The sequence below is a fragment of the Monomorium pharaonis genome, chromosome 11 (genome assembly GCF_013373865.1).
Source record: "Monomorium pharaonis isolate MP-MQ-018 chromosome 11, ASM1337386v2, whole genome shotgun sequence".
NCBI lineage: Eukaryota > Metazoa > Arthropoda > Insecta > Hymenoptera > Formicidae > Monomorium > Monomorium pharaonis.
This window is the reverse complement of record NC_050477.1, coordinates 1274437-1292068: the sequence shown is the minus strand read 5'-3', so window position 1 is coordinate 1292068 and position 17632 is coordinate 1274437. Positions and strand designations below refer to the sequence as shown.

General features: G+C 34.1%; 3 protein-coding genes across 5 annotated transcripts; 2 read left to right on the top strand and 1 right to left on the bottom strand.

The window, feature by feature from the left end:
• Positions 1-32: 32 nt before the first annotated feature.
• On the top strand, positions 33-4934 carry LOC105830262 (integrator complex subunit 5). 2 transcript variants are annotated; one of them, XM_012669480.3, is made up of 11 exons: positions 33-681; positions 782-911; positions 1188-1597; positions 1700-1835; positions 1914-2583; positions 2875-3119; positions 3183-3397; positions 3603-3749; positions 3828-3968; positions 4236-4496; positions 4566-4934. In XM_012669480.3, exons 1-11 carry the CDS (start codon positions 460-462, stop codon positions 4785-4787), a joined length of 2799 nt encoding a protein of 932 aa, XP_012524934.1. In that variant the 5' UTR covers positions 33-459; the 3' UTR covers positions 4788-4934. The 2 variants fall into 2 exon arrangements, with proteins under 2 accessions (XP_012524934.1, XP_028049511.1); XM_028193710.2 differs by having other exon boundaries at positions 4236-4934.
• Positions 4935-5108: 174 nt separating this feature from the next.
• Positions 5109-9413, bottom strand: LOC105830263 (protein transport protein Sec61 subunit alpha). The gene is made up of 8 exons (XM_012669481.3): positions 9234-9413; positions 8941-9008; positions 8297-8362; positions 8008-8218; positions 7665-7922; positions 7417-7583; positions 6872-7261; positions 5109-6781 (listed from the first exon to the last, which is right to left on the bottom strand). Exons 1-8 carry the CDS (start codon positions 9238-9240, stop codon positions 6518-6520), a joined length of 1431 nt encoding a protein of 476 aa, XP_012524935.1. The 5' UTR covers positions 9241-9413; the 3' UTR covers positions 5109-6517.
• Positions 9414-11809: 2396 nt separating this feature from the next.
• On the top strand, positions 11810-17412 carry LOC105830255 (regucalcin). Of its 2 annotated transcripts, none has more exons than XM_028193729.2 (6): positions 11810-11958; positions 15697-15866; positions 15949-16158; positions 16234-16446; positions 16582-16694; positions 17067-17412. In XM_028193729.2, the coding sequence occupies exons 1-6, from the start codon at positions 11894-11896 to the stop codon at positions 17301-17303; spliced, it is 1008 nt and encodes a 335-aa protein (XP_028049530.2). In that variant the 5' UTR covers positions 11810-11893; the 3' UTR covers positions 17304-17412. The 2 variants fall into 2 exon arrangements, with proteins under 2 accessions (XP_028049530.2, XP_028049531.2); XM_028193730.2 differs by lacking the exon at positions 11810-11958 and adding an exon at positions 14909-15110.
• Positions 17413-17632: the final 220 nt, after the last annotated feature.

Genomic DNA, 17632 nt, shown 5'->3' with positions numbered 1-17632 from the left:
TATTTTATAAAAGAAAAAATAATTAGGTAGTATAGTAAAATTCGCGAGGATAATTTTTTGGAATAAAAATGATTTTTCAAAGAAAAGAGTATCTGAAATTTCTTCCAGACCAAGTACAAAATTTAACACTCTACATATAATTTGACAATTTTATCCTCTAAATTTTTTTCTCTAAAAAAACTAACGCTACAATTAGTTATAACATTTATATTACGATTAACAATTTTTTTTTTTACCATTAACTCAGAAGTATCAAAATTCAATATGTGTAGAGTAGAGAAGACGCCGAAAAACAATATTACAACCTACCCTAATCTATCCTGTCGTTACAATATAACCTCTTAATGAAGAAAAGTCACGGTGCTCTGAACACAATTAAACGATGAATTTACGTTGATTTGCTCGAAAATGCGGACGATACTTTGTAGTTAGAGCATTGTCATTGATAACTCGTCGAAAATGCTGCACAATACGGCGATCCTGTCGCCTCAGGAAGTTTTGGCCGAGATTAGAAAGTTCATCTCCGGCGCCAGCCGGCCCGTTCACAGCGCGAACACGCAAGATGTGACGCGTACGGCGTTATCCCTGTTGAGAAACGTGCCAGCGGCGAGAGATGCCGTGCTCGAATATTTCTGTAATGTATTTTTCGTCGCGGTAACGAAATACGTTCGTCAGATCGAGGTGCGTAATCACTTTGTTACTCATCCTTTTACGTAGCGAATGATATGTATAATTAACAATATAATAACGGCAACAAATTATTCTAATTACGACGTTTTAGACGAATCAGAATATACCAATACCCGAAGAGAATATTATAACAGAGATTCATACCATTCTGAGCAGTTTTGTCAATGGAAATCCGGAAGCTTGGGCACCTATCATATCAGTGTGGTCATTAGACTTACTCGGTATATATATTTCATTTATGTCCATTTCCACCAATCTAAGAGAGTAACGATATTAATTGCTAGGCTAAAATTATTATTTTTTATCAATAAACAAGATATAAATAGACTCTATTATCATGTATGATAATATCACCACTTTATTTGATTTTTTTAATTTTTTGAAGTAGGATAAGATAAAGAGTAAGTTAAACTAAAATTCAAATTAATTTACATTTGTAGAAATGGATGTTATTTTTATATATTTCTACTATACACAAAGTACACTTTTTCTCATAGGCAAGCTGTCATCTGACTATTCCAAGCGTGGTAATCTGCCCGTCAATGCAGGCATCAATGATTTTATGCAGCAGTGGATGTCGTGTCGCGCGACAAGGACTTTAATAGACATCACAGCCCAATGTTTGCAGTGTCTCATGCATTCTGATACAGAGTCTTGTATCAAGGCATTGTTGGATGCCAGTGTATTGCACAGTCCATACTTTGATTGGGTGGTTGCTCATGTAGGAAGCTGCTTTCCAAATACTGTGATTACAAGAGTGCTGTCGTGTGGATTAAAAGATTTTTGCGCCATGGGCTATGAGCACAATGTTAAGAATCCAAAGTTAAATTCCGTTGTTGGCATATTGGGACATTTAGCGGGTAGCCATTTCAAGGATATTAGAAAAGCGTTGCTAAACTTATTTGAGGCAAGTTTACAATAATACAATAAACAATTTTATTGTTGTGGTGTATATATATTTTTTAAATTTAAATTTATTATATAATTTATTTGTGATAATCTCTTTTAGTGGAGTTTGGAAGAAGACGTAAATCTTGATGAAGATATCAAAAAGCAAAAATTGGCCACGGTGCCGTTTCTTCTCAACCTGGCTTCGCTTTCGCAAACTCTTTTGAAGGCAATAACTAGTGATGTGTTACAAATATGTATGTTATTAATAGAAATTACACATTAAAATTACTTATTGAAACTTATTGAATTCTAAAAAAAATATATATGTATAGTGAGGCCAGATATCATACCACGCATGGCGTTGTTCGCGGCAGACTGGTGTAAATACTTTGACAATCAACCAGCAGCATTAATGGACTTGACGGTACATCTAATGCTGGGATGCGAGCAAGGCGCGTTGCAGATAATCAATCTACTGCTTGATACGAGTCTGAATACGAGTAATGTTGGCTATCACAGCGTCAATGTGGCGCAAAATGTGAAGAACATCTGTCGGGAGATTCTGGAGTTGATTCTACAGGAGATCGATCTTTTATTGAGGACGCAGGGATCGCAGCCCGCCAATATCTTCCTGCTGAGTTCTATCAAACAGGATATATCGTTAATAATGCCGATGCTGCTGAATCCTAATCCATTGCGCGTACAAACGGCCGTTAGGCTGTTGTGTTTTCTCAGAGGTCATAATCCGAACATAGTCGTCTCCACGGCGTCTTACGTGCTGATGAAGGCGCAAACGATGTTCCATCTCGCGGCCTTAATACGCCTTATCACCAATAACGTCGTGCAGTTTCCTCCGAATAAATCGGGAAACGAGAATATCATTACCACTTATGATTATTTTACGCAGGTCTTGGAGCAATCGCTCAGAGAGATACACTATAAAAGCGCCATAGATAAGGAAGAATCCAGACAGTTGTTCAAGAATCTTATTGTAATGATGAAGCAAGTATCGACAATTTAAAATAGTTAAGGTTGTAATATTTCAGGGACAGGGAAATCTTAAATAAATGTTTGTTAGCATCAGTATCATTGAATTGATTATCAACTTAATCATTGTGATATTATTATTCTGATCCAATTTAAGAATTACGTTTTGGAGAACAAAAAAATGCATGTAAAATAATTTAAGAAATGTTGAATTTTAATTCTATCATCACGATCTTATATCAATTATTGTAAAATGGTTAAGTATTTTATAGTTTAATAATTAGAATCTTTTTTTACCTTGTTTAGATGGGAAAAATCGAATAAAGTCGCCATATTGCAGTCACAGATGATTAGCCGAGCCCTCAGAGCCAATTTATATCAAATATCTTGTTTGTTGATGAGAAGCGACGATTTCGACTTGGCGAATGACATTGTCACTCTTGTGCATCTGTTAAGCACACCTGGAAAGGATCCAAATCTCGATTTGGAACTTCTGTTAAAGTTAACAAGGGCGATCATACACTATTTCTTTTCATGCATTGTTCAAACTGGTAATTATATTTCTAATGTCCTTCCTTTTTAAGTGATAAAGTATAATTCGATTTCTTTCTTAGATATTATGAAAAAGCAACAAGGAGTAAAAATAGCTTGTCATTTACTAAAGGATCTGACATCTATTGGGGGTGGTGCTGTATCCGCGCGCGTATTGGCGCTCAGAGAGATATTAGAAAATAGCATCAATAATGAACAGGCGAAGTACTTTGGCGCAAAAGAAAAAGTTGAGCCTCACTTCGAGGAGACATTACTGTTACATCAGAATCATAAACAGGTATATTTATCTAATAAATATGTGATAAGAATATATTTTAAAATATATATGATTTTAATATATGAATTTTAATATATGAAATCTTGTGCTATTTTATTAATATTGGAGGCAAGATCCATTTGTCTAAATTTTAGACAATATATCTAAACAATATATATTATAATATCTAAAACATGTAGAATTTAAATGATTTCCTCTCATTTAGGTGACGAGTACCATGTTAGCGCAGCGACATTCATCAGTATTTCACGCTGGTGTAATAGGACATGGTCCACGAAGACTTCCGCCGGAAAATACAATTGATAAGGAAGTCGTTGCCTTAAACACCATGTTACTAGTAGACGTAATAAAAGTAGAGATCCAACAAAATTTCATCATTAATAAATCTCAAAATATATTGTATTAAATTCTATTTGAATTATTTTTTTAGGCTTGTTGTACTGTCCAGTTATCAGATAGATATCCAATTAACTTGATTGCTATGTCAACGGTCAGTTTATTGTTAGTTGGACTAGTATCGCCTGACGTTATGTATAATGGTCTACCGTGGCCTGATGAGGACTTTGTAAAGGTATGTATAATATATTAAGTTAATTGCCGTTTTATTGCATGACAACTTCCAGTTTGCTCTTCTTAGCTTATTGAATATATACTGTGTTTTGACACGGAGACTGAATTTATGTTTTATAAACTTGGTTTCTATTAGAGAAAATATTTTTCGTAGTATTTAATATGGGGAGCAACAAGTTTGGAAATCAAGTCCAGATCTTTTGCTTGATAAGCGACTGCTTAATTTAATTATTTATTCAATAAAATAATGATTTTTATTACACGACAGGTCACAATAGAAAGAGATTTACAAATTCGCCGCAGATTTAAGGACGTACCTCTATTGTGGACGTTGTTAGAGCTAATCGCCTGGTACAAGCCAGCATTATCGTATAGCTCCGTTTTATTGAGAGGCATCGCCGCGACGATTTTGGCTAATTGGAATACAGAGGAAGGCGTTTCACTTGTCAGTATAATGGCACTTGGTCAAATAATACCACCGCCGCTGTCGAGTATTAGAGACATTCTACCTGTTTTACAACCTCATCAGGTACATTCTTCAATGCTGCAATATTGTTTCATTAAATTTGTATTTTTGCAAAAATTGCTCAAATTGCAGATAAACATAATAATGAGGGAATGCTTGTGGGCATATATGCGCGATAATATACCATGTCCAACGCTATTTACGCAAAATGAGAGCCATACTGTAGCCTGGAGAGACACCGATATGTGGAAGCCCCACGCACGTTTTACAGAGACCCTTCGTTTAGTGCTATTAGCAAATATTCATATTTTAGGATCTTTGTATTCGACATTATTTTATAATGAAAACAAGTAATATAATGTAATATTTTAATAATGAAAACAAGCAATATATCTTTGGGACAATACTTAAATTATTTTTAATTATACACGTTCTGTAAATACTACCAATCGTGTTTGATAGTAATAATAATAATAATTGATAAATAATGTAAGGAAAATAGAAGATGAATTACCAATTTATTTTTTTTTTACTTGTAGAAAATAGAAACATAATTTTTTATACAAAACCTATATGTTTTGATAATATTTACTGATACAATATCAAAATATATAGTTCAGGCAGAGGAAATCGGTTTATATTGTAGCATGTGTGATGAGATTACAAATACTAAGATTAAATATTTCCACAGGTTTCATGTATTAAACACCATTAACAGTAAGTACATTCGGACATTTAGTGTTTTCTCCCTGTTACATTGATATCCTATAACAATAGTTATAATTCATATGTATCTTATAACAACCCTAAATATAAAGTAGAAAATGACAATCACACACACTGTATAAAATAGGAAGTAATCTTTACTAGTTTTTTGTATACATTCTGCTTTAAGTATGTAACACATTACATAATACATGTATTCTTTGTGTGATATAAATCCACCGTCATAATCTTCAATCAATATGGATAGAAATTTACTTTACAACTCTTGGAAAAATGTCATTGAGTCGTAATGAGATTATGCACGGTACAGATTATGCACAACGAAACGCGATGATCGAGGAATGAAACAAGGAAGACGAAAAGAAAAATATACATACGTTTTAATATTTATAAAAGCACATTCTCTCTCTCCTAAATACATTATGTAAGAAACAAATATTAATTTACTTCATATTATTATCGATACAGGAATGGATGGTACCTAAGATGAACGAACGCTGTTCGAAAATTGCTGCACGAATACCCTAGGTGGGTGTCTCGTCCTAACTGAAATGATTATCTCATATAATCGTTTGCAAAATCGGTTCAATTCATACATATATATAAATGTCGCGATTTTTTACTTGTACGCCATTGAGTCTTCCACGCGGCTCTGTCTGCGTCAAATCACAGAGCCCAAAACGCTAGTAAAAAATGTTGAAAATATTTAGTTACTTTCTTACTATGTACACGCTCTGCTCGTTGTACAAAAGACATTACATCTCGCATACAAACATGGTGATGTACGCAAAGGGGGACATCTTCCATGCTTACACTTGCATGAGCATTAAACATTACATTCGTGTTTTATGTATTCTCTATGCTTCGTCAATGTATCTCTATCAGTTGGTGCTTCTTGTACCGTTTGACACAGAGTAAAATCAATAATGTTTAATGTAAAAAAAAAAGAATACGTTTTTTTTTCTCAGTAGAACGCATGAACAAAGCTCTCACAAGTGTGTAATGCAAAACGGTATTTTTTTCAGGATTCGAAGTATTTTGCGTGTCAATGGTCATGTTAATATATATTCTGCGTAAAAGAAGCACATATACTTTCTTTTTTTTTTAAGAAACGTCATTGATAATATAATCTTTTGAGCAGAGAATCAACAATATACCAATGATAAGTTAAATATGTGCGACTTTATGTATAACAACAGGGAACTTTCGTTTGGCGCCGGGGTGTCTGTCTATCCATTCTATGAGCTTCGACATGCACACACACAGCTGCCAATCCGACTCTTACTTTATAATAAATTATTATTCAGTTCTTCAGAATTAAAAAAGTTCACTTTTTCAAGTCTATAGATGAATTAAGTTTAGAAGAGTAACGTGCTCATGCCACCCATTTCACTTTGCTCCTTCACAAAGATTTCGAAGTATTGGTATATGATCGTGACAGCAAGTAAGATACCGGTACCGGAGCCGATCGCGCCCAAGAAATCCGCCAGTACAGAAAGCGCCCCAATACACAGTCCACCAAATGCCGCAGCGGTTGGGATGTACCGATTTAATTCGCGAATCATGGAGTTATCTCTGTGGCCTCGCATTACCATCTGCTGTTCCCTCAACTGTTTAGCAACCTAAAAGTTCAACGATGCATGTCGTAAATTTTTATATTACGTTGAGACGATTTATTATACCACTTTTTTTTAGGTGAAAGTTATACTAACATCCTTCGCCGAGCTTCCGGAAACCTCAATCCACGTCTTAGAGAAGAAAGCACACGAGCCAAGCATGAAAAGAATGTAGAGTACAGCGTGGACAGGATCTTGAAGAATATGACCAACCGATTCTGGAGGTGATAAGTAATAACATAGTCCGCCGACTGGATATGATCTGGCAGGACCCCCGCCACCGACGTCCGACCAAACGCCTAGCAGATTTACTATAAGATTTCCTTGGAACTTGACAGCTAACATCTGAGAGATGACGTACAGATTGGACACCAAGGCCGACTGCAGGATAATGGGGATGTTGCTGGTGTAAAACAGTTTGATCGGATAACTACTGTACTGGCCGCGATATCTTGCAGATTTGATCGGAAGATCCACACGGAAGCCCTAAAAATAAAAAAAGTAATTTCATTAATTAAAAATAATTTATTTCTAGAATCCATCTCCTCATCTAATTCATATTTGCTTGAAAATCAGCATTAATAAGCAATTTATGTAAAAAAAAACTTATCCAAATGTTCTGTAATCTATCGATAATTTACCTGGAAGTAAATAACGATAGCGAACACTAGAATGGTGGCAAGGAGATTCATCAAATTTGGAAGATTCTGTCTATAGAACGCTTCTCGGAGGGCTCGGACCTTGTCCTGTCTAGTGGCCAGCAAATGGAATAGCGCAATTACAGCTCCTTCAAATTCTGTACCACGACCTGTTAAATGTATACAAAAATATAATTTTAGTGCCTTAAAGCTTAAATGATAATCTATCAATTTTTTATTATAAAAATTACCGGTGTTAACTGTAGCCGGCGAGAATGCTTTCCAAACAATGGTCTCGCAGATGTTGGTGGCAATAAAGAGAGATATTCCACTTCCCAATCCATATCCCTTCTGGAGAAGCTCGTCCAATAGCAATACAATAAGTCCAGCAACAAACAGTTGGATGATAATCAAGAGACAAACGCCAGCTCCAATTTCAGTCGGATCTCCATACATTCCAGTCATTACATAAACAATGGCTTGTCCAACGGTAATAACCATACCAAACACTGTGCACAAAAGAAAAAAAAAACGCATTATTTATGCTCTATTTGAATAATGTTAAATGATAAAGATTAAAATTTATGCACTTACGTTTCTGCGCGCCATTGAATAACGCTCTATCTTTCGGTGTATCGCCGACCTCAATAATTTTTGCGCCATGAAGCAATTGCATGATAAGGCCCGACGTGACGATCGGCGAGATACCCAGTTCCATGAGAGTGCCTCTGTTCGACGCGAGTATCACGCGAATCCAGTAGAATGGATCCGCGCTGTCTGAAGACATGATGCCGAACAGGGGAATCTAAAAATAACAAGATTATAAAGATTTGAACCATTTTCAGCCAATTCTGCATTATTAATTTGAATGATATTAACTTACCTGGCAACATACTAAGAAGATAAACAACGTGATGGCCGTCCATAGTACCTTTTCTCTGAACTGGATCTATGGAAAGATATAGAAACATTACAATTCCATCTTATTACGACTGACACTTCTCATACCATTAAAATACCATCGAAACATTAACAATAAAGTGTTAGCTGATCAGGAGAAAGATATCAGGGAAAGTTTTAGCTCTAATTAGAAATAACTCTATGTGGTATGAAGACCATTCTACGATAGTCGTAAGTGGTTGTAAGCAGCTGTTGTATGTCCATTTTTATCAATGTTTCTATCAACAGATTAGTTCATCTTTCTCTAATTCTAAGAAAAATCGATATTAAAGTTAATTTACGTCAATACAAGATAACAATGTAAACCTATCTTATACAACACTTTACAACCACTTTACGATTTGCCTTTACGCAATCATAGAATGGTCTCGACAATGTCATGGACACTGTTGGCGTGTGTGTCACAAACAGATGTTAAGGAACACCCCGTCCCGTCCCGTCCCGGACGTACGCACATACGTCCAGGAAACGACGGAGGAATTTAGGAAAAACGGTACCCGAAACTGTAAATACGCGAGAGAGACGAAAATAGACCATGCCTCGTCTCGCGCGTGGGTTACCACTTACCTTCCGCTGCGGCTTCGCTATTTCCGGCAGTATACTGCAGAACGGCTTTATCACCTCGAGAAATTTGACTGAAAGCAGAAGAAACGAGGCGGTTTAGCGCGTCCGGGTGCAACGGATGCGCGTGTGTCGCGCGAGATTCACGTCGCCTAGCCAATATGCTTGACGCTCGCGAGAGAAAGAGGTTACGCGCGCCGGAGCGTATAGCTTGCGGCGAACGTCGAATTTGAACGTGCGACCACACTAAGCGCGGGTTCTTTCATTTCCGACTGTAAACGCCGGGCCGTAATACTCACATCCCATCCTGCCTGCGTCGACACGGCTGTGTTCTGCTGAGCACCGCGGATCAAGTGACCGACTTACCTACCCTCACGGGATCCCGAGAATCGACACTGTACTCGCGGAGTAGCTCCCCGTCATCAAGCGCACGAATACGCGGCCGCGTATGCACGACTGGCAAAGCGTAGCGGAGTCGTGGCTCACCCCGCCGACACGTATCAATATGCCAGCGTCACGTGACCTGATGATGTTGGCCGGCACGCTACCGCTACGCGCCTCCGCCACTCGCCGCCAGATGCTGCGGTTATCGATGTATCATTGAAAACGCCGTGTTATCGATGCTGGATACATCTTCAGATAGATTCTCCATAGGTAATCAAAGCCGTATCGGCTGTCGAGATGAGTTTCTTTACCGTCGACATGAATTATCAACTTTTGTGCAGCGGAACACGACGGGTTGCATAGCAGTAGGCTCGATAAATTTTTTGTACATTATTTCTATCGCTCTTTCAAATATTGTTAATTAATTCGCAATATGATAAAACAGAGCGCATTCTAGAAATCTATAAAACCATTGTATCGTAATTATTATCAATATTAATTAAAGTCTTTCTTTACGTAAGATTTGTTCTATTTTTATATTTAAAAATAAGAGAATTGTAAAGTATATTTATATTCTGAATAAAGCTCGTCGAATTATCAAGTTGCAATCAAAAATCATTTGTCAAAATTTTTAGAGAATTTACATATTGCAGTTGTATATTAAAAAAAAAAATTGTATGTGCTACATTCGTAATGTGTACATATAACACTTGGTTAAATTTTTTGCCGAGTATAAATTACATAATTTGCCACCTTGTTCTCTCTTCTATAGTTCGATGATTCAGTATCTATATTTATCGGTCAAGGGCTCATATTTTATGCAGAGAAACATGACCTGTATAACAAATGACTTGTTACAATTGACTAATTTATCATTTTTGTTATCTCGCTTTCATTTACATATACAGATGTACATATATCCGCAATTATTATTTATGACTTCTACTAAATATTAACATATTATTAATTATTAGTGAATATTTTTCTATAATTCTTCGCAAATATAATTCGTTTCTTTCAGTTTTTACAGATTATTGTTTTTACCAAATATATGCTTTACAAGTTTAGAATATTGTCAATTATTTGTAAATTGTAAGAATTAAATGATATATTACATAGACCGTCTTTACATATTTCATAGAATATTTAAATAAAAATTATTACGTGTACTCTTACAGTCTCATGCAATTCAATAATGTTTACACACACTAACGTATTTTCTTAGTTTTATTTCTGTTGGCACAAAAACGCTCCAAAGAAATTTAATTATAATCTTCATTAATCTAATAGTGTATATATATGGTCTCTCACATCACTTATACAAAAATGTTCATAATCCAGACAGCACAAAGTATTTATAGAATATAAAAATATTAATAAAAATTGAAATATTTTAAATATGTATGTATAAATGTGAGGAAAGAAACTGAGGTCAAATGCAGACAGGCTAGGGACTTGCTGGGGGAGTGCCCTAGCAGGGACCTAGCCAGGAGCATAAGATTTCTAAGCAGGAGGGACGCCAGGCTGGCGACCCAACTACTCACGACTTTAACTATCACCTACATAAATTGGGTCGTAGTGATACGTCCGACTGCAGGCTGTGTGGTGAAGAAGAGGAGACTAGCCTCCACATTCTTGGATACTGTCCAGCATTGATCGGACCAAGAACACGCCTGCTTGTCTCAGGCATTCTGGAACCAGATCAGGTAGGACAGCTGCCTGTAGTGGATCTGCTACGCTTCTGGAAAGAAGCGGGGCCCCGCTAGGGCAACTGATAACGGGGAGGCACAATGGACCCGGGGCCCAATTCTGTATCGCATACCGACAACTGTCGGTGTCGTTGTGCAGATATTTTATATAGCAAAAAACTTGCGCAACGACACCGATACTTGTCGGTAGGCAGTACAAAATTGAGCCCCCCGTCTGAGTGTCAAAAATGGGCCTCGTTTGAGGACCACCCCCGATAATATTATTATTATTATTATTATGTATAAACATTTTGTACATTACAATAAGACATTACAATATATTACAATAAGAAAGGATTGTTATATTTCGTTAAAAATTATTATATGACCTTTATTATGCATATTTTTTTAAATTTTCAAAACATTTATATATATTTAATTCGATCTATCTGAGATAAAACTGATCTCACCTCGATCGCGATATTATATATCTCATCGTGAAAGCTCGTACAAAAACACGTACCTTTATTGTAACAAATTAAAATCAATTTCTTTGTCTGTCAAAGATTATTATCGCAAATAATATCGATCACGCTAAAACGTCCCATTTTCACGCGCCATTAAATGACGCGACGGTAGTTTCACGAATAAACTGTCAAAAGGAAAAAAATGAGGTGATTTGCGCAAGCCAACATTATAACAATATTGATATTCATCACAAAGTGCGGTAGGAAAATTCTTACAGGTTTCGACCAAATCGTGTAAAGGTAGGGACGCTTATATATATATATAAGAACTAGTGCGTTTATATTTTACTCGTTCTTCTCAGCCTATCTAGAAAGAGCCTTCCTTTCCAATCGTCCACCACTACACTAGTGCGTCGCGTCATGAAAAGAGCAATTTGTCAATATCTGCCTCTGGTGTGCGTTCTTGTCGCCCTCGTCCGTGCCAGGTAAGTGAAAGGACATTGCATCCAAATTAATGAGGTGCCACGCACGCAGCCTGATAAAAGGAAATTCGTACTAAACGCGCCGGGCATTATGCAATATTTCCTGCTGCCGAGAACAATGAGAAGCGAAAGCTGAGTTTTTCGAATAAAACGCTAAAAATAATATAATAACGTTGTAAGTATGAACATTTACGTAACAATAAAACATCTACAGAATGTTGTCGAGTGTATATTTAAATTAAATCTCATTTCAATCGGGATGTTAACTCAGCGCTACGGGATAAAAACAGTTTCATAAAGAATTTTATTTTTCGTCTTTTTGGAAACGTATTATTATTAAAGATTAAACATAAAAGTACATCGAGTCGAATTGTTTATTGAATTTAAACTGTATTTCTAAAGCTTTTCAAAACAGCAACTATTAACTGTTACCAGAAAATATTTTCATTCTTATCGTATCGAACATACGATGGTAATTTTTAAAAAATTTCCATTACACGTTTGCAAAACACGTTAGTCTACGTTGAAAAATTTTTTCCTTGAAATTTTCTGTAAATATTCTTTTAACGCCTATCACTAAATATTCAGAATTTACAGATGACAGCATGATCTATTTTTAAATCATACAAAGTTTTCCTTTTCAACTTTATATATATTACACAAATTATTTTTTAAAAGCGAAAAACATCTTTTCTTGTGTAAGGAGAAGAGATATAAACAAATGTTGTTTGAACTTTAGCAATAAGCAAAATATTATTAACGTTATCACAATGATATATTATAACATCCCAGGAAAAAATGTTTCATATAAAAACATATATAATATATATAAAATATGTCCATATATATTTATATCAGTTTCCTTTCTTTTGTGAAATTTCGGTTTGATATAAAAAAATAAGTCGTAAAAGATAGAAACTAATTTTAAAAATAATTTTTGCATTGCTTCTTTTAAAAAAGCTAAGTATATAAAGTTGTCCATATATATGATTATATGGACATTTTTTTCATATTTAGCTTTTTTAAAAGAAGCAAGGCAAAAATTATTTTTTAAATTAGTTTCTATCTTTTCAGTATGACTATTATTTTTTTATATCAAACAAATTTTACAAAAGAAAGCTAATATAAACATATTAGCTGGATATATTTTATATATATTTATATATGTTTTTATATAAAACATTTTTTCCCGGAATATTATAGCGAAAACTGGGTTTTTCGAATAAAACGCTAAAAATAATATAATAACGTTGTAAGTATGAACATTTACGTAACAATAAAACATCTACAGAGTGTTGTCGAGTGTATATTTAAATTAAATCTCATTTCAATCGGGATGTTAACTCAGCGCTACGGGATAAAAACAGTTTCATAAAGAATTTTATTTTTCGTCTTTTTGGAAACGTATTATTATTAAAGATTAAACATAAAAGTACATCGAGTCGAATTGTTTATTTGAATTTAAACTGTATTTCTAAAGCTTTTCAAAACAGCAACTATTAACTGTTACCAGAAAATATTCTCATTCTTATCGTATCGCACATACGATGGTAATTTTTAAAAAATTTCCATTACACGTTTGCAAAACACGTTAGTCTACGTTGAAAAATTTTTTCCTTGAAATTTTCTGTGAATATTCTTTTAACGCCTATCACTAAATATTCAGAATTTACAGATGACAGCATGATCTATTTTTAAATCATACAAAGTTTTCCTTTTCAACTTTATATATATTACATAAATTATTTTTTAAAAGCGAAAAACATCTTTTCTTGTGTAAGGAGAAGAGATATAAACAAATGTTGTTTGAACTTTAGCGATAAGCAAGATATTATTAACGTTATCACAATGATATATTATAACATCCCGGGAAAAAATGTTTCATATAAAAACATATATAATATATATAAAATATGTCCATATATATTTATATCAGTTTCCTTTCTTTTGTGAAATTTCGGTTTGATATAAAAAAAATAATAGTCGTACTGAAAAGATAGAAACTAATTTTACAAATAATTTTTGCTTCTTTTAAAAAAGCTAAGTATGTAAAGTTGTCCATATATATGATTATATGGATATTTTTTTCATATTTAGCTTTTTTAAAAGAAGCAAGGCAAAAATTATTTTTTAAATTAGTTTCTATCTTTTCAGTATGACTATTATTTTTTTATATCAAACAAATTTTACAAAAGAAAGCTAATATAAACATATATGGACATATTTTATATATATTTATATGTTTTTATATAAAACATTTTTCCCGGAATGTTATGTTTTCAAATATGTATCTCCTAATGTTGCATACAATGTTATTATGAAAAATATTTCTACACTATAATTATAATGTTTAAGAATATTATGTTATGGAGCAATAATACACACACACACACCATTCAATTAAAAATAGCAATTTAATGATAAATTTAATGGCAATTTGAATGGCAGTTTAAAAATTATTGGTATAATGTTCATAAAATCTACACAGAATGCAATGTTGTAAAAGTTTGAATAGTTTTTTATTATAAGGAAGAACGTAATCTTAAGAATATATTAAAATAATATTTCCATGAACTTGTCATGTTTCTATCTAAAACATATTCCGTTGTGAATTTTTTTTTAAATTAATCTATACATATACATAACATCAATGTTTAAGAATCGAACTTATAAAATTAAAATGATAACAAGAACAATCTTATTACATTCTTATCGCGTGTTATGACGCGAGAAAGAAAATAGAAATAATGCATCAAAACAATTTAAGATCTTGCTGAGGATGTTTCTGCCGGTCAAGATAATCGGAGCAATAGGATCAAAGTTAATGCTACATATCGATAATTCTTCGGGCTGGAAATTCCCCCAAAAACAGGCTTTATCGAGTTAATTATATATAAGCTATCGTCGTGTTTTTAGTCGTCCAGTGCTATCGTCGTCGTCACGATTACCGGTTATTCGAGGCAATTAGCCGTCTCCACGCGAAGTCAATCCATCAGTCGCTTCATCTCGTTCCCCTCGAGTTTGCATTCATCTGCGACGATTCGTAGTTGCCAACAGGCGTCGACGTCAATTTCATTCATCTGATCATTTTAGTCGTTAAGCACGCGAACTTCAGTTCAGGTCCCGAACAGCGTTCCCACGACGACAATGGCAACGTAAATATTAGCCTGTGATTTGTTTTGGTAGATCTCCGTCCTCCTCGCTCCTTAATTGCGTCTTTTTCCTGTATTTCTCTCTCTTTCTCTCTCCTGTAGAGGTGAAAATGTAGCGAATGCAAAGACAAAAGTGCAAAGAGTGCAAAAAGTGCGCACGCAGCGTGAGCAAGTAAATGCACGTATTGCACGTCTCTTTTGTTCGCAATCTTTTTCTGTCCGTTCGCTTTTCTCTTTTAAGTCTAAGATTGTTTTGTTTCAAGCACACTGTACACAAACGTTTTATTAATAACTTTATTGTCTACATTTTTATTATGTCGAGTATTTATTAAAAAAATAGTGTTATTATATATTTTGCCACAATTTAACTTATATCTTTCGTTACGTTGATACTAATGTTGTTTTATATGTGCCACGCAATATTTTGATATTTTCTCTGAGAGAAAAACTATAATTGAAAAAGATGGTCAGTATAAGTAAATTAGGCATATCACTCTTGATGTTAAAGTATATAATCATTAATAATTATTTATCAGACATGTCAATAATCAGTATTCAAGTCAGGACATACAACGTGATCTATTTGCAGACGAGAATGTGATAGGAAAGTGACAGTCGAGAAGGTGACAGATGTTTATGGCCTCTCCGAAGGCCCTCATTGGGACCATCGTACTCAAAAGTTGTACTTCGTCGACATAAACAATCAGTATATACGTAGGCTAGATCCTGCAACAGGTGTTGTCACCAGCGCATACATAGGTAGAACCACATGACTCTTGTTTACAATGTACTCTCTTATGTGTTTAAAATTTGTACCACACTTATAAGGTTCCTTTTTCAGAACATGGACCTGTTGGAGTAGTTGTACCTGTGGATGATACTACTGACCAACTGTTGGCAGGTTCAGGAAAAGATGTTATTCTTGTTACATGGGATGGAGACAGTGATGAGTCAGAGGTACCAATCAAGGTGCTGACTTCATTGGATTCTCCTCAGTCTAATACGAGAGCTAATGATGGAAAGGTGGATTCGGCTGGAAGATTTTGGATTGGTAAATTTGAAACTAATTACGATTAATAGAAATGCAATCTGTTCATATCTGTAACAATTAATCTATTTTTTACAGGTACTATGGGTAATGAGGTTAATGGAGAGATACCTTCTAATCAAGGAACATTATATTCCATTGGCGAGGATCTCAAGCCCAAGACAGAGATATCGCCTGTTTCAATAAGCAATGGATTAGCATGGAATATGAAAGATAACACTTTTTATTATAATGACTCGCCTACTCGTCAGGTCGCAGCATACGATTATAATCCGAATAATGGGACAATATGTAAGATTTTAATTGGGTGTTTCATTTGAAATTATGTTAGAAAGAATGTGCAAATGTACGTCATACATATTAGAATTTAGAATAATTATACAGCATAAAACTCGAAGAAGAAACTTTAGGGCTTGTATGTTTTAGCTAACAAGAGAATTGTTTTCGACCTTAACAAGACTGATCTCAAAGGAGTACCCGATGGAATGACTATAGATGCGGATGGTAATCTTTGGGTAGCGCTATTTGGTGGACATCATGTGAGTCTACAAGACAGATTTAAAGATTGATGAATTTGTAATGTTATAGTATTTTAAATTTTATATTTTTATATAAAATATTTTAAATTTTATTATAACTTTCATTAAAGAAAAAATTATTTCTTGAAAGTAATACCATCTGCAATGAAACTAAAGCTCTGAATGCTACTTTTTAGATCTGCAACATTAACTTGGAACATTTCTTTGTAAAATTACAATTTTTCTTAAATATTAATTTGAGATGTCTTTACATAATTGATTTATTGAATATAATAATAACCATAAATTTAGCAATTAAAAAATATATAGTAAATAAGGTTTATAAGAATTATATATTGGAATCTTTGTAATCCATGAGAATATTTTATCTAGATCATTCACGTGGATCCGAAAACAGGACAGATATTATGCAAAGTTAAACTACCAGCTGAAAACGTAACCAGTGCTACGTTTGGCGGTCCGCTTCTCGATACTTTGTACGTGACCACGTCAAGCTATAATTTAAGTGCGAAACAACGAAAAGCGACTCCTCACGCCGGTGCTGTATTCGCGGTAAAGGGCTTAGGAGTTCGTGGAAGTCTCGCGAATTCGTTTGTGATGATGGATTAAAAAAGAGATTGTTAATCAAAAAAGCACATTATAGTTTTTACAAAAATTTATAAGAAGTACACTTGCACTTATAAAAATTTAATCTAAAAGCACATTGCACTTTTTACAAAAATTTATGTATTTCTAAATTATATTATTGAATAAAAATTTTTTGAACACTACTTCTGAAACGATTCTTGTTTTCTTTAAGTATAGATAAGAAATTGTGCAGTATTTTTCAATTATATTATCAACAAACTTATATTTATTATCTTATTGTTACACAAATTTAGTTATAAAACTTGTTTAAAAAAGTTTGATAAAAGTTTACAAAAAGCTTTAATATAAAA

What these genes read in the sequence shown, in the direction of transcription:
- LOC105830262 (XM_028193710.2), top strand. Translation starts at nt 460, where the DNA reads ATGCTGCACAATACGGCGATCCTGTCGCCTCAGGAAGTTTTGGCCGAG. An exon ending in AATACGTTCGTCAGATCGAG is followed by an intron (nt 682 to 781) that starts GTGCGTAATCAC and finishes ACGACGTTTTAG; the next exon opens with ACGAATCAGAATATACCAAT. An exon ending in TTCATGCATTGTTCAAACTG is followed by an intron (nt 3,120 to 3,182) that starts GTAATTATATTT and finishes TTTCTTTCTTAG; the next exon opens with ATATTATGAAAAAGCAACAA.
- LOC105830263 (XM_012669481.3), bottom strand. An exon ending in TCTTCTTAGTATGTTGCCAG is followed by an intron (nt 8,219 to 8,296) that starts GTAAGTTAATAT and finishes TGTTATTTTTAG; the next exon opens with ATTCCCCTGTTCGGCATCAT. An exon ending in CCGGAAGCTCGGCGAAGGAT is followed by an intron (nt 6,782 to 6,871) that starts GTTAGTATAACT and finishes TTGAACTTTTAG; the next exon opens with GTTGCTAAACAGTTGAGGGA.
- LOC105830255 (XM_028193729.2), top strand. Translation starts at nt 11,894, where the DNA reads ATGAAAAGAGCAATTTGTCAATATCTGCCTCTGGTGTGCGTTCTTGTC. An exon ending in TCCGAATAATGGGACAATAT is followed by an intron (nt 16,447 to 16,581) that starts GTAAGATTTTAA and finishes TGTATGTTTTAG; the next exon opens with CTAACAAGAGAATTGTTTTC. An exon ending in CGCTATTTGGTGGACATCAT is followed by an intron (nt 16,695 to 17,066) that starts GTGAGTCTACAA and finishes TATTTTATCTAG; the next exon opens with ATCATTCACGTGGATCCGAA.